At 39.5% G+C, this 22,472-nt stretch overlaps 1 protein-coding gene across 1 annotated transcript; it reads right to left on the bottom strand.

Moving 5' to 3' along the window:
- Positions 1-17,606: 17,606 nt before the first annotated feature.
- Positions 17,607-21,339, bottom strand: LOC104428373 (receptor-like protein kinase HERK 1). Its single transcript, XM_010041369.3, has one exon. It carries the CDS (start codon positions 20,517-20,519, stop codon positions 18,057-18,059), a length of 2,463 nt encoding a protein of 820 aa, XP_010039671.3. The 5' UTR covers positions 20,520-21,339; the 3' UTR covers positions 17,607-18,056.
- Between the last annotated feature and the right edge of the window lie 1,133 nt (positions 21,340-22,472).

Raw genomic sequence — 22,472 nt, 5'->3', positions numbered from 1 at the left:
CTATTTCCATCGTACTTATTGCTAATTAATGTTGTTGCATGTTTGAATAAACTCATGTTGACTCTTCATCGTATTAGCTTGGTTCGCATGCCTGGATTTGCGACTATGGGCTGAACGCTTCCGTTCGATCTATGCATGGATTGTAGGAACTCGACCATGTTTTGCCACATTATGTATCCCGGGTTTATTCCTTCTGTTGCTCGCAGCATATAGTCGTGTTGTCTTGCATGTTTAATTCATAATTATCTCATCTTCGCTTCAATTTCCTCCATTCTTCTATAATTGTTTTCGTCACTTTTCAATGTGTTAGGAGGTAAATGATTTCGAGTTCTATCCAGGTTCTACTTGAAATTTTACCCATTATAACCGGTTTATCATTTTTTTCGAACTCGGAATTTACTTTTCATATCTTGAAAACCAACTTATCATAAGTTCCAGGATCAATTCCCAGATTTACACAAAAACCATGCTGACCTCTTGTTAAATCTCTTGTAATAAGAAAAGGTTGGGGTCATCATTTCCCCTTACCATTTGTTGGCTATTATAGAGAGAGAGAAGGTTGGGGTCATCATTTCCCCTTACCATTTGTTGGCTGTTAGAGAGAGAGAGAGAGAGAGAGAGAGAGAGAGAGAGAGAGATTTGAAAAAGAATCTATCATCCCTGATTACTCGAAGTTGGTTCAAAACCTTAGACCTTTTTTTTTTCTTTTTTCTTTACCTTAGACCTTTAATATTATATAAAGGATTTTGTCACAGAGGTCATTATAAGAATAATTTATTGTGAGTCATTTTTAAAAATGACTCCCATAGAACAGGGTATGCAACGGGTATCACCCGAACCGGTAATTGCCTGGACCAAACTAGATCGATCAGTTTTGGGCAGTTCCCAAAGAGGGCAGTCCGATTCGCAATTCCCACTTTTAGAACCAATGGCCGGTCGGTCCGATTCCCAGTTCCAAGGTGGGAACCGGACCAATCGGACTGGACCGGTTAATTATATATATAATATTTCTAAATTTCGTAATAAACAAACCTTTAATTCATCCCAATTTCTCCTATTTTTCATTTTATTTTTGGCTAAAAACAGCAAATTTACTCGATTTACCGGATTGGACCAACAGGTTGGTTGGTCGGTTCCCAATCTCGGAATCTAGGTATTGGTCCTCCCAAATCCGATTCTCGCCCTACCTTGAAACCGGACTAGTCCTACCATATAACAATTTATAATTATTTATTATTTAATTTATATAGTTTAGTATATAATGTTATTGTTATGGTAATTTAAAGACTACCACCTGATCATTCCTTTTGTATAATATTACTCATGTATGCATGTACTCTAATTGACATTGCTCTTTTTCTTGCAAAAACGACGCCCTATTTTGATTCCACCATCATTTTCTCCACATACCTTCTACAAAAAAATTTACCTACTACAGTAACGGATGTTATGGGCTCTTTTTCATGTAAGCCACACTATTAGCGCTACATAAATTTCTTAATGCTGGGAGTATCAACTTCTCTTCAAACCATGTATTCAACTACCTCACAAAGAGACGCATTGTCGTAGAGCACTAAACCACAAGGATATCTGCAGACGTTACTGTGGATAAATAGTCTTGGTTTGAGCTCTTAGGTCGGTTCTGCATAATATAGGTTCTTAGAAATGGGGAACCGAGAATCAAACCGAGTTTCTCCAAAACCTGGAACTAAACTGATTCCCACCGATCCACATAATATCGATGGGAGTCAGTCTAGTTATCCAGTTTTCGATTCTATTTTAAAACAATACTCACCTCTAATGTGCACTAGCCTCATATTTGTAGGAAGTCAAAATTCGAAAATTCCTAAATTTACATCGATGGTTTATTGGTGTGAATTTCCATAAATGCATGAGTCACGTGGCAAAGCGTGATTTGAGGTCCAAATTACTATGCATATGGAATATATGTCGATTCACGCATGTTAGATTTAGTTCATATTTATTTTCACACAGTTAATTTTCTTAATTTAGTTCATATTTATTTCCACACTTAGTTAATTTTCTTAATTTTGTATCTTTAAAAAATTTTAAATAAAATATATTCAAGGAGTGCGTTTTAGGAACAATGCACTTTCACAAATTGATTTTCTTTCTCAATATTGCATTGCACTTTAGATTGCATTAATTAGGTTTCATTTTCACCTGCAATTATTCATTTTAGGAAGGTAGTTTATTAAGAGAGTTATGACACATCAAACATTTACTTTCCTTATTGAGTGTCAAGCGTATCTTGGAGACTTTATATTGAATTTACATTTATAGTTCACAGGATCTTGTCTTGAGCCTTAATGACAAGTTTTGTTTAATCTTACCCGATACGATTCGTGCCTTTATTTTTCTTGTCATTTATATATTTACTTAGCTTTTATTTTTATTGCTTTTTCGTTTATTTTTATTGCTCGAGTAACAATGCATAGTTATGTTTTGTTTTATATGTTTAGAGGATTTAACAAATAAAATTTAAGAAAATCGCATATGAATCGTTTTCTTATAGAGAAAAGGCAATGAGACTTTAGATTAATTTAGTGTAACTAAATCGAATTGTGAATCTCTGGTTTACAAGAGTGAAATGCATTCCCATCCTATTTGAGTTCCTAACTCCAAGATAATTTGAGTTGCATAATTAAAATTAAAACACCAAGTTGCGATTGATAGAATTCAGGAGGCCCATGTTAAGTATAGACGCTAACTTGCAAGAAAAATGGCTCATGTCTGCTTAGTAATCAATCCGTTTACGTCAGGAATTTATTTCGCCCTTGGAGGGGTTGTGGCAACAATTGATGTTGTTTTGCAACACTGGGTGGAAATGTGAAGTTGTTTTGGGCCTTTTTCTTTAATTATCTTTTGTCCCTTTTTTATAAGGGGTGTTATGAATATTTTTTTAGAACGGATGATCCATAATCCCTCCTTGATGACCGCTGTATAAAGAAAAAATAAATCTCATCCGTTGATTGTAAAATCTTCAAGATATTGTGTATTACAACATTTTGTATAGGAGTTACAAAAATATATAGAGAGAGAGAGACATAATTTGTTATGAGACGAGAATTCATTCCTCCATAAACCATAAAACTACCGAAATAATTTAAGTTCCAACACAAACAATATTTCCACCAACAAAAAAATAATTTATTGTACCCAATTTCGAATTCGATGCAATACAGTAGACGATCTATCGTTATGCATCATTCAATGACCACCCGCGGATATTCTATCATCTGATGACAACACGGACAACATGGATAACAAGGACAACACGACGGCAGTGACGGCAACAGCATCGGACAACATGGACAACATGGACAACATGGCGGCAGCGACGGTAACGTGTTTGGCATCTGTAGCAACTCCACCTTCAGAGGCTTCCGTGGCGACTCCCACTTTGGCGACTTCGTTGGCGACTCCCACTTTGACGACTTCGGCGACTCCCCGCTTCGGTGACTTCGGCGACTCCCACTCTGGCGACTTCGTCGGCGACTCCCACTCTGGCGACTTCGTCGGCGAATCCCACTTCGGCGACTTCGGTGACTTCCGCTTCGGCAACTTCGGTGACTTCCGCTTCGGTGACTTCGGCGACTCCCGCTTCAGTGACTGCGGTGTGATCACTATCTCTGAAATATTAACCTTCTGTTTCGATTCGCGACGATTTTTTATAATAACACCACCAGCTACGGCAATGACAATGACTATGCTGATGCTTATCCACCTTGGATTGGCCCAGCATGGAGTGTTGCTTTTGAAAGATACCGAAACTGGAACGTTCCATGCCGAGGAGGAGGGAAGTACTGAAAACTCGGACAATTTTGTAGACAGTTAGGCTGCGCATGACAACATTTCTTGGCTGAGGAACAATTTTTTTTCAGAAACAGTTCTTTTCTATTTCTATTCTAACAATTTCTGAAAGAAAAACCTGTTTGATAATCTGTCAAAATTTATATTTCTAGAACAAAAAAATAACAGAAACACGTTTGATAAATGTACAAAATTTCTATTTCTGGAATAGAAAAAGAACAAAAACACGTTTGATAACTACACAAAATTTCTATTCCAAATTTTATTTTTTTTTTAAATTAAAATAAGAAAAAATGAATAAATTAGATATTACATAAAAATTGGCAAGATCAAAATATTACTAGATTAATAATACATTTGATTAGGTGTAAGCATTGTAGTCGAATATGCTTGTAACATAGGTGGTATTGTAATGGAACGTGAGCTATTATTTTATATCTATGTGTGAGGATCTTTACATATGTTTTATAGCGTATTGAATTTATGTAGCGCTTTGTGGAATCGGTATTCACAAACTAATGTTTTGAACTATAATTCTCAATAATATATTTTCTTTTTGCTAATTTTAATGTTTGGTATAGCAAATATTGCAAAAAAAGCACACGTGATATTGTCAGCCAAATTAATTTATGCTCATTTCCTTGAGACTAAGTTTTTACTCTTTAAAAAAAAAAAAATTGTAATTCTAGTGCATGCGTGGCTTAGGGATTTTAGTCTCTTCTAATCTTGACATAGATGTCGGGTTGGGGTTGGAAATTTTCAACTGTTGGAATGGTGCATGCATGGTGTGGCTTTATTGTCATTATGCATTTAGTTCATAGTATACTCCTAAAACACTTAGTAAAAACCTCGATCTCTTGCATTTTGAACTGTCGATGCATTCCATCTTGACGTTAATTTTTACCTTGCTTCTTCCGAATTACCTTGATGTCGTTATAAGGTTTTGGCTAATTTTGATATAGAGAGGTGTTTTTCTTCTCCTCTTTTTGCTTTTTTTCTTTCTTGACTAGCATACAAGCTTCAGTTTGTAGGTCTTGAAGTGTCAACTATACAATAGCTTACCATTTGCTTCTCTTCTATTTGTCCATATTTATGATACATTCAATGGCATTTATGCTCATAGAGATAGAATTGGATGACCTTAATACTATTAATAGAAATGTATTCATAATAGTTTACAAACTCATCGCAAAAGTTTTCACCAAAAAAAAAAAAAAAGCACGTCACAAAAGTCGGAAATAAAAAGTCATGGAATTTCTTGCATATTGTGATCCCTTGCTATCATATTTGCAATATTTTTCCTGATCATGTTTATCTCAGCCGCTTCATCATGTGATGCATCATCTACAACCTCGTCTTCTGTAGATCCAAGTGGATAATCCGGATCTCCATAAAGGGCAAAATTCCTGTACAAGAAAGGAAAACAGCAAGATCAGTAAACAAAGAACCAACAAAATCAGCAAAACAGAACTAGCAAAACAGGAAAATAGCAAGATCAGTAAACAAAGAACCAACAAAATCAGCAAAACAGAACTAGCAAAACAGGAAAACAGCAAGATCAGTAAACACAAATCAAGCTGAAACTACTGCAGAATTGACAGATTTCAAATGTGTTTTCAGCAACCAAACGACATCCATTATGGGGTACAACATATCAAATCGAAGCTTTAGAAGTGTATTTTTTATGTCTAGAAGGGCTCGAGGTCAAAAAAATTCATCTAGCACTTTGTTTCAGCCAAAACAGTAAGTCCATCACAAAGATACGAAATTGCAGAGTAATACAAATCAAGCTCAATCAACCTTTTAAGTTTATGATCATTGATCGTAAATCCACAAAAATCATCCAATAACATCATCAATCACTAGATCTAAGCATATTGTGTGAATCTAAAGTCGAATCTAAGCTCAATCCGTGACTCTAAACATAACATCCAGCAAAAATCAGTTCCTCACCAAGCATGACTAAATCATTTGTTTGCACCAAGTAACATCATATCAAGATAACCAGCTTTCTGTATTACTTGAATCCTCATCATACGAAAACACAATTAAAGAGAAGGACAAGCAAGGAAAGCTTAATACAACATCACACCGAAGACAACCAATATCTCTAGACTCATAACCAAGATTCAAACAAAAAGGACCAGATAATTGAACCACAAAGCCATTAGTGAGGACGGAAGTGATACAACAATAAGCTTTAATAGGCAAACTAATCACACATGATAACAACAAATTACAGCAATGATTCACTTTACTCATTACTAACAGCAATAACGAAGGATCAGGTACAAGAAAGGAATCAACTAGGAATGAGCTTCAAATTAACGAAAACATGATTACATTGATGAGCAGAAGGTTGTCTACATATAACAGACTAACTACATCTTTGCTTTCCTACTTGATGTGAGACTAGAAGTTAGGAAAAAGAATCTCAGAAATACTTTCTAATTCCTCCATGATATACTCCAACAAGAAAGACAATGAGCATTGCAAACTTGCGTTAAATAAAAAATCAAAGCAATTATCAGCACATAAGGCGGCATCCTCATTAAGGTGCTCTCGTTTATAAGCATTCATCCCCTTTTGCTTTATAGTTTTGTAAGGTTGGGCATCCCTTGCTAGTTCATGAACGAATCGGATAGATATAACTTTGAATCTATGAGATATTTCTTGATCAGAAAATTGCCACAAAAAGTTTGATGAAGTACATAAAGCTTCACATAAGCATCAATGACAAATAGAATCAGGCATATAAAAATAATAAACTGAACATATTGTTCTAGTAATCAATACTTCAAGCAAAGATTGACAAATTACATACAGAGTTTCGGGTATGCAATTGATAGGGAAAATACGAGAAAGAGCGAGCATCATATCAAAAGAGAGAGAGGATCGCATAGGCCTTATTCAATCTAAATCAACCATAAAATTCAGTAAATATATGTGCATAAGGCGCAACATGCTTATCTACATCCAAGAAATGAAGCTTTCCTTCATTTAACATGCATATCCCGAACCATTAGGTCCGGTATCCACTCTCCTCCATTGATCAAGGGCAACACAAGCACGGAAGCAACGTGAGAGAAGCGAGCACAAACGGAGGCAAATGCGACGGAGGCGACATGATTCAAGTTCAGAAAAATAGCGAATCACCACTAGAACGGGTATAATGAGAAAGAATTAAAGCAACAAACCTGATTTAGGGCAAGACGACCACGAGGCGACGCGACCGAGGCGATGCGAGCCGGAGAAACTTGACCAAAGGCGACGAGATTGCGGGCAAGTGGGATTGAGAGAGGCGATCGAAGGCGATGGCACCGCAGGTGCGATTAAACTTCAGAAAACTAGAACATGTACAATGAGAAGTAATCAAAGCAACAAACCATATATGACCAACCACTCGAGAACAAATTATTAGCAAATCTGACAAAAAGATAAGCACAAGTCCACTCGAATTCTACAACTCTCAGCTACGGCCTTTCTTATAGTGAATAGTCATATGATATATGATATCGAAGTCTCGGAAGTATGCAGAACCACCAATGCAAATCACACCACTCAATGTAAGGATTTCACAATAGCTCACCCTCCCCGCCCCACCAAAAAAAAAAAAATACACACACACACAAAACACTTTATCATTAGAGATGTGAGCAAAAAGGTTGTAATCGAGGCAGCTCTGACATATCTAACTCAATGCTATGTCTTCGATAATTGACCAAATCAAATTAACTTCTCTGCTAATTGATACAATATAATCCAACAGAAGTGAAGGTGATGTCGTATAGATCCTCATCATTAATCCGCCCGCCCGCACCTACATTTTTACACATTGAAAAATAGCAGACCCTCGATCAAAAAAACCAGGAAAACATTGCACCATCAACCCAAGAGAATTCGACAAAAAAATAACACCGCAGACGAGCTGAAAAAAATTAAGGGCTTTCAATTCATTCAAACCAATCACAGCCCTTAACAACGCAACCCGATATACAATTACAATCACTCCTTCAATATAAAATGAGACCATCTCAACAAAGGTCGAACCAATCACACCAAAAAAAAAAAAAAAAAAAAAAAAATTCCTCACGACAAAGCCACTGGACAAGCTCATGACATCACAAGAAAACCTCACAAGAAATGGGGGATCTCCGAACAACACTCTCTTTCCGCAAATTGCAAAGAAGGGTTCTCTCGTTTTTCACCCTAGGAGAGAGAATGCAATAGTTCTTATATTAGATCCCCTGCAAGGGCCTCCTCGTTTTCAAGGCCGCCCGTCTTCCCCGAAGAATACAACAATCCTCATTAAGATCACAATCACCCTCGTCGCAACCCAGACGACAGATTGACGGCACCGAAGAGAGGCGGAGGCGACGGATCGACGCAACCGCTCGGAGAGAGGCGACCCAATTGGAGTGTTGTGTTGCGGCTAGAGACGAAGGGGATTGACGGCATCAAGAGAGGCGGACGCGACGAGACCGAACGCAACCGGCTCGGAGAGAGGCGACCCAACCGGAGTGTCGCGGCTCGCGACCGAGACGACGGGATTGGACGGCACCGAAGAGAGGCGGAGGCGACGGGATTGACGCAATTGGCTCGAGGCGACCCAACCGGAGTGTCGCGCCGTGACCGGAGGACAGGATTGGCGGCACCGAAGAGAGGTGAAGGCGACGGGACTAGACGCAACCAGCTCGAAGAGAGGCGACCCAATCGGAGTACGAGACCACCGACGACGGACCGGGCGACGACAGATCGGCGACGACAAGATCGGGCGGCACGAGACCGGCGGCAACAAGACCGGAGAGAGAGGCGACTAGAGATGAGATCGAAGAGAGGCAAGCGGACAAAGGGAGAGGTGAAAATGGAAATCACGAAAGTGAAATTAGGGTTGCCCAATTTGTTTCTTATTTTTGTTCCTGAATTCTTGGCCGGGAACGAAGTAACTTTTTACTTCTCGTTTCTGTTCCAAAAGCATTCCCGGCTAATTTTCTATTCCCGAACAAAAACCAACTTGTCATTATTAAAAGGGTTTCTATTCTTTTTTTGTTCCGGGAACAAAAGAATAGAAATTGTTGGGCTGGGAAAATTACCATGCGCAGCCTTATTGTTCTCCATCAGGAAAACTCTCTGTAGCTCAATGCAAGTGGGGGCGTCTACAAACATTTTTTGAAGCATCATTCACACAAAAAAGTGGTTTCTTATTAGAAAAGAAACACTTCTTTTTATCACGATAGATTAGGAAAATTATATGAACCGAAAGCGCGAGATCAAGATAATTGGAAATGAAATTAAGCAAGATATAATATCAGTCGAAGAGTCGAAGGAGGTGCTTGCACGTACCTCAGCGAGAAGAACTGAGCAAACCAGGGACTGATGTTATAGCTACAATCTTACGCAACTTGCAGAGAAATGTGAATTCCACTAGGTGGCCTCTCGTTATAATGGCTCTCTACAGTGTGCTTTGGTCAACTTGTCAACAATTTTTTTTATTTTTTAAAGTGAGGATGTACGTAAGAAGGGACGATTGAATAACATGATAAAGAGTTGGGAACTTTCAATTCACGTACCAAATAAGCATGATCTGATGTTAATGACATTATTTGCAGGCACAAACAAGAGTAAATACCAAAAAATCACAAACTATACTCACCGCGACACAAATATCATGAATTTTTTTACTTGCCACTTAAAATCCTAAACTTATCAATTATGACACAAATATCTAAATATTTTTTTTATGCTATAAAACTCCTCAAACTTATACTGGTGTGATAAATATGCCATAGATAAAACTGAAATAGAGAGTATACATGGGTTTAGGACGTAAACTTAAGTTGCGTTGTTTGATCTGGATAATGTATCTGCAATTGCATGTTAAGGGTATCCATGCGAGCATTGACCAACCCATACCGATGGTCCACCATGGTCGACGGCTCGTGCCAGGAAAGTCAGAATGGCCAGGGCACCCCTTAAACACCCCGGACCATATGCAATCTCTATTTCTTCCCTCAGGTCTGATATTTCTTTTATTGGCTTTCTTAGTTCTCCATTTTCCTTTTAATCATTTTCACATGTGGTGTTTGCGTTGCACCACTTTTCCTCCAAAAATATTAATAATGCCACTTTGGATCCATGTTAGATTTTTAACAAGGTCTAAAATAGAACCATGAAAGAAGGTATATATATATCACACGTATACAAATTTTGGGTTTTTTATAACATAAAGAAAGTTTAGGGTATAAGTATTGCAGTGAGTATAAATTAAGGTTTATAGTGGCATATTTTTTTCTTTTTTAGTGAGTGAGATTTATTTATAGTCAAGCTCCCGCCGGTGACCTACGACCCATTGTACGCAAAAGATTCTTATTCCTTTGGAGTGCATGCGAACATGCTCTTACTGTGAGGGAAATCTCGGTCCCCACTACTTTATGTTTCATGCTTCGTTAGGTGGTCATTGGTCACAAAGCTACACTTAGACAAGAAGCAAAATTGAGCTTTTTTTCCTTTCTTATAAGCTTTAAGGAAATTTTTCAAAAAGTAATGGTCATAAACAAAGCAAAAGGGGGACATCTTTTCTAAAATTTCAGGTTTAACCGAGGTCGGCCGATGGTCGACATATGGATAAGCCAAAAAACAAAGGAGTACCTTTTCTCATTAGTGTACTTTTCTTGTAGAGAAAGCTGCACATAAAACTGAGGGAATTGTAGCATGTGCTTCTTTGGACCCAATTTCGAATTAATTTAGGTTTAACTGAGGTCCGATGTTCAATATAAGTATAGCCAAAAAACAAAGGAGTGCCTTTTCTTATTAGTTTACTTTTCTTGTAAGGAAAGTTGCACATAAGAATGGGGGACACTTGAGTACCCAAAATTTGAAAAGATACATTTAAATACCAAGATCAAAGCAATAGATTGATTAAGTACCAACGGCGAGAAAATCCGATCAAAATGCTAATGTGGCATTTTTTAGAAGAGATAAATACAAAACGATATCGTTTTGCACGATACTATATATAAGACAAAAACGACGTCGTTTCACCTTGAATTTGAATTGTAATATCAATATTAATTAAAATAATTTAAAACTAAATTTATAATAATTATTATTATGATTTAAAAAAAATGAGGTTAGAGTTGCAAAATGATGAGGGCTATGCAAGCCATCATCACCGCAGCCCCATCGTCGCCGAGAAAGGTCAAAGTGATGATGGAGAAGGTCAACTTGTGTTGTTGGGCCTCCTAGGGGCCAACGACCTGGCTCCAGATCTAGGCAAGGGCTTGTAGGCCCTCACCACCAATCAACAAGGGTCCTGGTTCGTGGCTAAGGCTCAAACGACCTCAACTAACCCTCCCCCACCGTCGCTGGCTCTTCTTGGCAACCGGTGGTGTAGCAATGGCAAGGACTTGCACAGCCATTGCCATTCTACAACTCCACCTTTAAAAAAAAAAAAACACACACACACACACACACACACATATATATATATATATAGTTTTAAATTTAATTTAAGTACTATTTATATAAAAATTCAAATAAAAGGCAAAACGACATCATTTTGGCTCTTCTTTGTTGACTCAACTCTCCAACAAGCCACTTAAGCAAGCTATATCAATAAAAGATTGCCATGTAAAATTCCCCAGTCCAAGATCGTCGGACTTGACATTCAAGTGTCATATTTTTCAAAGAAAGTGTCACTTATGTGTACATTTTGTAACTTTTGATACTAAAGTATCCCTCATGCCAAGTTTTGGCACTCCTACCGTACTTCTACTCATAGGAATGAGAAAATTGTAGCACATCCTTCTATGGATTCAATTTCGGAATTAGGCTATAGATCCCTGCTTTTTGTAAATTAAATTCTACACAAAATTAATTTACCCTAGAAAAATAAGAATGTCTCACAAAAACGTTCTCATAACATAAGTATAGCCAAAAAATAAAGGAGTACCTTTTCTTAGTAGTGCATTTTTCTTGTAGGGAAAGCTGCACATAAGAATGAAAGAATTGTAGCATGTGCTTCTTTGACCATAAGTTCTTAGAAAATTTGTCTAAAAAAATCATAAATATTTTGCATTTTTGCCAATCTAATTCTAAAAATTTTCACATTTTGCCAATTGAGTCTATTTAGTCAACATTGGTTGGGAATCGCTGATATAAATGTCGGCCATCCTACATGATAGAGCTAGCGTTGACGTAGACAATTAGTAACAATATTTTGATTTTTTTTTTCAATTTTTTTATTATTCAATTTTTTTTTCTTTCATTCTTTTTCCTCCTCTAACCAGTCACCAATCCTTGGTAATAGATGATGATGGGCTAGAGATGAGGGTCGGCAAGGTTGACCTCCCCAGCATTGAGCAAGCCTTGCTTGCCCTTGGCAAGCTATAGGGTCTAAGCCTTACCTTGGCACAACGAGGCCCTACCTCTCTTAGTAATGGCAAGGCTCGCCAATGGTCAATGAGGTCAACCTCGCCAAGCCCTGACTCTAGCCAATCCTTGACCATCAATGAGGCCTCGTGACTAATTAGAGGAAGAAGAAGAAGGGTTAGGAGGGAAAAAGACAAAATCAATAAATCAATAATTCAAAAAAAATATTACATTATTATAAAAATTATTCACATCAACGCTTGACACACCATTTAAGGTTATTGACGTCCACCTCAACAAATTTCAGCTAAAATTAGCCAATTTGAGTCAATTGGCACAATATGAAAATATTCAGGACTTCACTGGTAAAATTGAAAAATTTATGACTGAATTGATAAAGTGCAAAAGGTTTATGATTCTTTAAACAGTTTTTCCCAGAAAAAACTTATTCGGGTACGATATAAATGGCCCCATGTTATTTTCTTTTTTTCAATTTTTGGTCGTGTGGGCCAAGTTATTGAAATGAGTGTCTTTCAGGCCCACCGATAAACCGTGCAATGGAATGTTAAGCAAAGAAATTATCTCACCCATTAAACCCAACACGTTAGACCCCATGTCTTTGCTGCCTTTTGGGCTTGCTTTGAAATGGGTTCGGTCCACACATGCTTTTTTTTGTTCTTTACCAAAAGCCCATAGACCTGTTTCTTGTCCTTGTTTAGGCCACGAGCCCATTGCACTTTCTTTGTTGTCAGCTTGGATTGGAACCCTCGTTCTTTGTAGTGCCTATCGCCTCAAAGATTAATCTTTTAAAAATCAATCTTAAATGCGTAAAATGCACATGGTTAGTGGAATTTGGTGGCGGATTTAGGCAGCGGCGCCCCCTGCCTTCCAGAGTTTTGACGAAGGGTAAAATCTATTTTAATCATTTTAGTCTGTGGACTAATGTGTTCTTTTTTCTTTATTAAAATTCACAATTTTCCATTAGAATAAAATGTTTTCGTCAAAAGTGCTGCATCAATCTCGTAGTATAATGAGTTTTTCATTCCATCAAAAAATGAGTAATATAATTACTTTTTTGTTGTCTGTGCTAGGATGTGTAAATCTAGCGAGGAAATATCAACAATCGTTCCATGAAATATTAATATATATTGCTTAGAAAGAAGTATTTTGTAAAAGTAGAGAGTAAAGGAGGTTCCTTGAATAAACCACCATTCATGTAGCTTTTACAAGTAGAACCGTTTGCCAAGCTAGGCTAACCATGACATTTCAGAAAATGGCCCAAGGGCCACCCAGCACCTTTAAATTTCGACTTTGGTTTCGCTCTCCGCCATACCATCCAAGTTTCTCTGTCATCACAAATCCTTGTTTACAGAGCATCCATTGTTATTAGGAAAAAAAAACTAAAAATCCTAAATTATATTTATTATGACACATTTACCTCAAACTTTTTTTAAAATTTGTTACATAAGTACAAGTTTGGAGTTTTTTATGTTATAGAAAAATAACTTGGGGTAGATATAAATTTAAAGTTTTTTGTGCCACAAATTTTTTTTTAAAGTAATTATGTTACATAGGTATAAGTTTGGGGCTTTTTTGTGTCATGGAAAAAGTTTGAGGTAAATGTGTTATATAATATAAACCTGGGATTTTTTGAGTTACATAAAAGGTTTGTAGTAAATGTATCACAGTATGCATAATTTAGGATTCTTGGTGGATTTTTCCTTTGTTATTATTACTATTTCAAGTGAAAATTTGATGTCTGCTTAGAGATCTTGAATATATCGTCATCTTGCTATTATTGAATCTTTTCTGCTGAAATTATGAATTTTTAATTACCCGAGGCGAAAAAAAAAAGAAACCACTCATCCAGAATTCGGAGTCCAATAGAAGTGCAGGAAAAAAAAAATACTATACTTCAGCTGAAGTCGAATATGCCCTAGATTGGAATCCCATCTCTATTCATTGCTAGAGCATCCTATTCCAATTCCAATTCCCATCTCTATTCATTGCTAGAGCATGTTGCTTAGCCCTTTCTTTAGCCGATCATAATTATGGAGAGGCTCTTTTCCGCCTTTTCTAATGTGCACGAACGGACCATGACGACTCGATCGCTGTGCTTTTATATATTAGCAGATGCGTGCATTACCTTTACTCTGACTTCAATGGCATTCCAAGTTAAATTCAGCTCCCACATGCCACCAATCCATTCGCGCGCACATTCACCTTTCACCTACAAAAGCATTAGAGCACCATACCGACCGCACTATAAAAAGCAAATACAGGGACAAACCCCTCCATAAAGTTGCGCACGACACCTTTGGAAACACTCCCCATGGCAGCCTCCACCTGCATGACAAATTGCACTGTGGACGGTGCCGCCCAGGCAGGGCCGGCGTACATGAGCCTCCGCAAGGGGCCGGAGCGGGACGGTGATCATTTTCCTGCGGCGCGCGGGGGGCGGTCGCACCCTAGAGTGGTGGATGGGATATCTTGCAGGCAAATGTACCTGAGGAGCTACACTTTCTCCAGGAAGGAGAGCGTGCCCGAGAGGACCAAGAAGTGCTTGGCGAGAGTCAAGAAGAGAGTGTTTCGCGGAAATTGGTGGTCCGGAGGGCTAAAGAAGTGTCTTGCTCTGCTCTCTTGGCGATATTTCAACGCCTTCTCTCTTGCACGGCCAAAATCGATGTAGCTGACTATCATCTCTCCCGGAGAGACTACTGAGTACACCGGACTGTTACTCTTCACCTTGAATCTCTGTCTTTCTTTATCTTCTGGGTTTTATGTGCTTCATATAGGGTAAATTGCGAGTTATATCTGTGATATGATGGTGGGTCGTATGCAAAGATCAGTGCAGAAGGGTGGAAGCTGTAAGAGGATGATAAGTGTCATTTGCTATGAATTGCTTCTCTTCTCTATTTTGGAAGAGGAAATTACTTTTTTGTTAACTTATTACTTCTCAGATTACTTCACAGGGGTTCTTTCAGTTTCGTTTCTAGCTTGTGTCTGAATTTAAGGCAAGGGAGAAGTACCGCTACTTCCAATATTCAATGGGGAAAGCAAGATTTGTCCTTGCAATGAGTAGAAAACTGATAAATATGCTCTCATAGTCAGCCAGATCGCATTCAACGACAACACTTAATTTTGCAAACCAATACCAAGTCTAATTCAAGCACGAGCGTGAAGAGAGAGAAGTGCTATGGAGCGGAGTTTTGTTTGAATATTGTGAACTTGGATATAAATGCACACATGGCATAATTTTAATAGAAGGCCCGTGTAAAATTAGGTGGTCTTAGAACCACGCAACTTTTTGCCTTCAAAAATAAATTGTTATCTATCACGATAAAAGTGATCACAATTTAGCCTATACATTTTTAAATTCTTGGGCAATTATTAAAATGGTTAGAAAGAAAAGTCAAGACTTGTCACTTGAACTTTCATTGAAGAACACTGTATGCGATCTCACGATTTGGATTAAACGCTTTTGAATTTTCGGGTGAGCATTAAAAAGGTTTATAAGAAAAGTTAAGACCCGTCACTTGAACTGTCCTTGAAGAACATTGCACGTGACACATGAGCATGCCGAGGATGTTAGACTCACACTAGGAAACAGTGCTTCATCTTTCATTGAAGTATTGTATCGAAATAGTGCCCATTAATCGAGCAACCGTTCCCTGACCAGCACGCAGAAACATTACGAAAGACTGAAGTTTTAGCCCACACCATTTCATTGAATTGAAAAGAGAAGTTCAGCTACAAAGGTGGGACATAGCTCCCCGAAAGCTCATGCCTGCAGTTTTTAATAAATCCTGCTGACTAGCCAAAGAGAGAATGACAGAGAGGTGGGCACTGGGCAGTTGTAAGTTGGGAGGGGTAGGCTGAAGTTTGAAGGTGGGGGATTCTCACAGTGGTTTCTGTCTCAAGCTTTCATGCGTCATTGTCATTTGATTAATGTTTCTCTCAACAGAAACTTGCCCGCAGGAACGATGGTGAACAAGACAATGCGTCATTATAAAGCTCGCCGAACGCATGTTCGAGTACGTACACGCCGTGGCGAGACACGGCGCTGCGTTGGGTGTGTCAACCATGAGCTTCTCGTTCCGGGTCTTATGTCTTATTAATTATTATGTAATATCTATTTAATACGTCCTGGAAGTGGGTGGATGTTATCTCTACCCCTACCGGCAATTAGCTCCCACACAGTTGGTTTGATTAATTAATTAATCGATTGATTGATTAGCATGGTGATGAAAGCATTCCACTTAAAGAAGGTGTAATTTGTGGACCTAATTCAAAGGCTTTTCAAATCTGGCCGAACTGATCTTGCCGAATCCTACCCGCACCAGCTTTCTTTTCGGTGCACATGAGATATAGCTCAAGTTACGGTATGTAATTAAGGCTAGATTACCGGTGAGCATGGATTATCTGTGCCTGAGCTGGTGCTGATAGACATCAATCCGGATAGAAATTTCGACAGAGAGGATAAGTTGACCTTAGCTTAAGAATACTTAATTCGTTCATTGTCCGGCGAAACCAAATTCACATTTGTGGAAGACATGGTCACCCCATAATAAAATTTGGGTTTGACGTAATATTGGTGGCTCTAATGGAATCAATCATTAGAAATGGATTGACAAGTTCCCGTCCCCATGAGCTAATCCACTGAAGTCTTGATCTGGAAATAATTGGTCAACTTCGCACCCAGTCTTGAAGGCCAAGCAATGGCGCAATTTTCAGCATTTGAGTGATCGAGGTTACGGGCAACGTGATTATAAGTTACTGAATTCAAGGGCAGCGCCAATCACGGCACAAATTAGCTGCAAATCGCCTATCGATTCTCTCACCGTGTATTTGTAGATTCGATCACACGCCTCTCTAAGGTCCTTGAAGGTCCACGATCACATGTTGTCCTCGATCTGAGGTCGGGGACCTTAAAATCGCTCCATAACAGGACATAGAGAGGGTGATCATGCGCGTGGGGAGGAAGAGATGGCTGAGAACGATTTTGGTGGTGGTCGAGACAATGAATGGGGGCAGCGGCAAGGCTTTCCATGGTGGCCGTATCAAGTTGTCCGCGCACAGAGAGAGAGAGAGAGAGAGAGAGAGAGAGAGAGAGCAGGATAGTTTCAAATTTCCACCGATGAAAATGACGGGCAGCAGCCAATCTGTGCCTCTCAACTATTAAAACATCTTCAACGTCGTGATCCTGAACAGAGGCCAGCAACTGATAATTTACAAAATGACAACGCGTTGTGAAGATGAAGACTACCTAAAAGCAAAACCCAAGCAGCATCCAACAATCCTCCCGTTTGCTTCTCAAACTGTTTCGTTACATATTTAAGCCAAAGGTTCATGTGAATGCAGCAGAAACATAAATTTAGGAAATCAATGTCATTTGCGACAGGGGACGATAAAAGGGCGGATTCACAATTCAAACCCAGCCAATCGATTCAAAGAAAGGTGAAATAAATGAACTTATAAACATTCCTGTGAAGAGTGAACACAGAAAGGAACAAGTAAACATTACAAGAAAACGATTCAGATTCAACAGCTTTTATCAGTAATCAGATTCTTCACTATCAGTTACCTAAAACACAAACTGGTATTCCTCCTGTTCAAAGTCAGGTCTGTCCATAAGCAAACTCCATCAAGTGAGACATCAATGACACATGAAACTAGGTGCGTTCCTCCTCTTCTCCTGGTCCCCTGACTCAACCAAAGTTGCACCGCGCACACCCGAATGGTCCATTAGCAGCACTAGCACACCAAACTTCTCGATGAAACTAAAAGTGAATCCCACCTTATCATGGTTGGTTGGAGAAAGAATCAGAACAAGAGGTCAGCAAGATGAATGCTCATCTACCCTCGGAGTTCACAAGCTGTGAGAACACTTTACTCATCGAGAGGTCGTCCACACTAGATACTTCAAACTGCGCGGTGGAAATCATCGGATCGGCATTGCTGAAATTGTGGACTTGAGGAGATAGCTCACCAATCACGTTAGTACTGTTTTCTTCAGGGTCTCCTTGCACAACCGCCTCTTGAAGTTGAAGGGCATATTCCAGATTCCACAGCACATCTCCCATTGAAGGCCGATCAACGCCATAGTCAGCCAAGCATTTCTCAGCCGTTTCCCCAAACTTCCGAAGAGAATCGGGTCTGATTTTACCAACAAGAGTAGGGTCTATGATCTGATCCAATTGCCCTTTCTTTTGCCACTTCATTGCCCATTCCGCCAAGTTCACCTTTTCCCTAGGGAGTGATGGATCAATAACAGGTCTTGCACAGAGGACTTCGAGTAAGACCACCCCAAATGAATACACATCAGATTTTTCAGTAAGTTGTTGCCTTCTGAAGTATTCCGGATCAAGGTATCCAAAACTTCCTTTCACTGCTGTACTCACATGGGTCTGATCAATTTCCGGCCCTGTCTTGGAAAGCCCAAAATCAGCAACTTTTGCCATGAGGTTCTCATCAAGCAAAATATTTGCAGACTTCACATCGCGATGGATGACCGCCTTTGCATAGCCAGTGTGGAGGTAGTGGAGCCCTCTAGCAGAACCAATGCATATCTCAAGCCTCTGCTTCCAGCTCAGGCTAGGAACGCTAGAGCCATAAAGATGGCTCTTCAGCGTGCCGTTCTCCATGTATTCATAAATCAAAATCATCTCACTCTTTTCATCACAATACCCAATCAAAGAAACCAGATGGCGGTGGCGAAACTGTGAAAGCATCTCAATTTCGGTTTGGAATTCTGCAAGTCCCTGTTGGGACCGAGGATTACCCCTCTTAACAGCTACTCTTGTTCCGTCATTCAAATCTCCCCGGTACACTTTTCCAAAACCACCAATACCAATGACCCAACTCTCATCAAAGTTGTTTGTGGCCTCTTGAACAGCCACAAAGGGAAAGCGATACCCAAGATTGGAAGCAACGCTAAGGGTTGTTCCATTAGAGTATTTACTCCCCATGGTGTGAGAAGTGCCTCCATTAGTGGAAAATGGAATCCATGTCTTGGAAAGCCCCTGCTTTGCAAGTCGTTGTCGCCTTCTTCGGCACCACAAAAAGAGAACTCCAGCCAAAAGTGCTGCAATAAGTGCCCCGATAGTTGTACCCACTATGACACTGACATTTTTGCCAGAGCTGGAACCAGAAGTTCCCGCTGCCCCATTCAATTTCATGATCTCTAACCCATTCAAAATGGCATTGGGGTAAGCGCCATTTGCCGTGTATGGACCAACACTTACACGAATCTTGTTGCTCACTGACAACCCTGAAACTATATCAAAGAAATTGGGAACAGCCAAAACATTGATCGAGAGGATACTCAAATCAAGGTCACTATAAACAGTAGATGAGTCAAGATAGACACTGAAGTAGAGCTGGTTAAGCGACGAGCTCACTATATCACAGAAGTGAAAGCGAATAAGGTGTCTAGATCCAACATCTATATCAAACTCCCAGGTGACATTGAAATTGCTATTAGGATCACTTCCCGAGTTCATCTCAGTTGCAGTGCCATAGACTGAAGCAGGAGCAGTATCCGCAGTCGCCCCACCTGATACATAGTTAACTGCTCCAATCTTGGATATATTCTTTGCCAGATTAGGTAGGACTAGAAAACCATAGTCGGGATCCCAATTTCTCCAGAGAGTATCATTCATAGCAGAAACTTTTGCTCCACCCATGTTCAATCTCCAGATTGTCTCAAGAGCCTGCGATGGGAGACCTTGAAACTTCCAAGCAGGAAGAATATAGCCATCCTGAATTAAAGTGTCGGGCATGGAGACAACTTCAATTGCATTCAGAAATGCAAATGACTTATCGGAGGGGGTAATGGTGACAACAAGGTTACTCGACGTTACGTTCAGGGAAAACTCTTTCATGACGCTGCCACTGGCACTAAAATTACTGAGAAGACCAAAGTTTTGGGCTGAAACAGCAAATATAGCAGTGCTCATGTTGTAAGATTGGTAATCAAAAGGAGAGAAATAGAGCCGAATCCAGTGCCTACCACTCTGGCTGATGGGAAATGTGTATTTGGTGGAACCAGTAAAGACTCTCGCGGTTTGATAGAGCTGGGAAACATCAGAAGAACTAACAGAGTTCGATGCACTGGCCAGAACATTTTGCGGGGTGGAAACGAACTTTGAGGCCAAGCTATCGGCGAGAAAAACGCGGTTACCTACAGTGGTATTGGTTGAGGATCCACAATCTATGAGGTAATTATCTGGAGGAGAATACCCATCTGAAGACCGAGCCAAACACAAGATTGACAAAGCCCACAAAAACAATTCCAAGCTTCTATTGCGCTTCATCTATGATCTTTAAGCTAAGAAGCTCAGCAAATCAAGCTATATTTGCGCTAGGCAAAGCTCAAATCTTGATTTCTCATACAGGAAGAAGCGAACGACAGGGCAAGTACAGGGTTTGAATCACAACGGGCAAGCACTCACGATCAAGAACTAACCGAAAAACAGTACAAAGATGGCAACTTCAAGATCTTATCTCGAAGAGATGAGATTTGTAAACAATAAAAAAAAAGGGAGAAAAGGAGCAACCGATCCCAATCAGGGAGACGATCAAGATCCAAACCCAATTGACAGAACTCAGCAGGAAGCGTTAAAGATGGCACCTTTATAGCGGAAAGAGCACCAACAGAGAGAGCGAGAGAGAGAAACGCACAAGCCCAGCTTTGAATGGCAAATCGGCCGAACACGGTGGGAACGTTTAAGAGTCCCAAAACACCAAACAAGACTTTAAGAGGGAACCCAAAAGACTGCGCAGAGAGAGAAAGAGAGAGAGAGAGAGAGCACCGGAAAACTGCGAGGCGCTAGCTGGTTTCTACTCGGTGACAACCCCAGAGAAGAGAAGGGACAGATTCATAGATTTGTTTATGCTTTATACAATCAAGAAAAGAAAAGGCAATACGGAGGAAAAGCTTTAAACAAGTGGGGAGTCAAAAGGGTTGGAGACTGAGCTGGAGCAAAAATATTCTTTAAAAAAAAAGAAAAAAAAAAGACATGAAGGCAACCCAGCTAAACGTTCAGCATTAGGTAGAGAGCTGACCTCGTCTTTAAATGGGAGCCGACGCTTTTATGAGAAGCTCTGCAAGGAATTATGTTAGCGGAAACAGCGGCAGAGATATTAGGAGGTGGTGATGGGGATGGGAGAAGAAGGAGAAGTTACATGTGAGAATTTACTTCAAATCATGCATGATAACAGATGTGACCACTTCTGCCGTTTTTGGACCACGTTAGGTGGACAGTTTCTTTCTACTTTTCCTTGCGGTTAAACCCTTTCGTGGGTTGAGGCGGTGCTCTCTATCTTTTCTCACTTCCAGCGAATCACGTGACGTTTCTTTCTTTTCGGGTTTAATTCTTCAATCTACTCATCGCTTGTCACGTCGCAAGGGTTTTTCTTTTCTTACTTAAGGTAGTTCCATGATCCCGCACAATGACTTCTCCAACCATGACTTATTTTGCAGTTTTTTGTAATTCTAATACAAAACATGGAGATATTCACAGGCTTCAGAGGTTTCATGATTAGCAGGTAAGATACACTCTTTTTCTTTATCTGACCGACACGAATTTGTATTTTACGGGTTGGTTTTCGTCAAAACTCTATAAGAAGTAGGATTCACTTCGATTAATCATTTCTTTCCACTCACATGGTATTCAATATTCAAGAAATACATCAATTTAATACACGGAAATGGAGCATGGGAACTTCAATTTGAGCTCTAGAGTTCTAGAGAATAATGACCCAAAATCGGAAACTTTAATTTATATCATTTTGCAGTCAACAAAAGAGAAAGCAAGCTAACATTGAAACGGAAGAAGACCCCATGATAAGTTGATAACATGAGCTAAAGATTGACGAGTCCTATGTGCCTCTTTTTTTCAAAATGAAGATGGGAATGGAGACAGAGAGAGGGAGGACAAAAACAAGCAGGTACTTCTAGGGCCGGTCATTCTAAATTATTATCTGCATTGTCAATCGTTCTTTTTCTCTCTTAATTAAATGGTGCGATTGCAACACTAGCTGGCAAGTGGAAGCATCGGGACCTTTTCTAAGCATGACTTTGATTGTTGGGACATTGAGGGCATTCAACATAGAAAATTTTTAAAACCTCAGCCCACATCATTGTTGTTGAGGAAAATTTTTAAATGCCATGAAGCGGAAAATGTCGCACATGACTAATAAATTAATGGAGGTACTTTCTTCAATCACATCACTTGGTCGAGTAAAGTGTCTATCGTGTTTTCATC

This window comes from Eucalyptus grandis, chromosome 2 (assembly GCF_016545825.1).
Source record: "Eucalyptus grandis isolate ANBG69807.140 chromosome 2, ASM1654582v1, whole genome shotgun sequence".
NCBI classification, from domain to species: Eukaryota; Viridiplantae; Streptophyta; class Magnoliopsida; order Myrtales; family Myrtaceae; genus Eucalyptus; species Eucalyptus grandis.
This window is presented reverse-complemented; position numbering and strand designations above follow the sequence as displayed.

What these genes read in the sequence shown, in the direction of transcription:
- LOC104428373 (XM_010041369.3), bottom strand. Translation starts at nt 20,519, where the DNA reads ATGAAGCGCAATAGAAGCTTGGAATTGTTTTTGTGGGCTTTGTCAATC.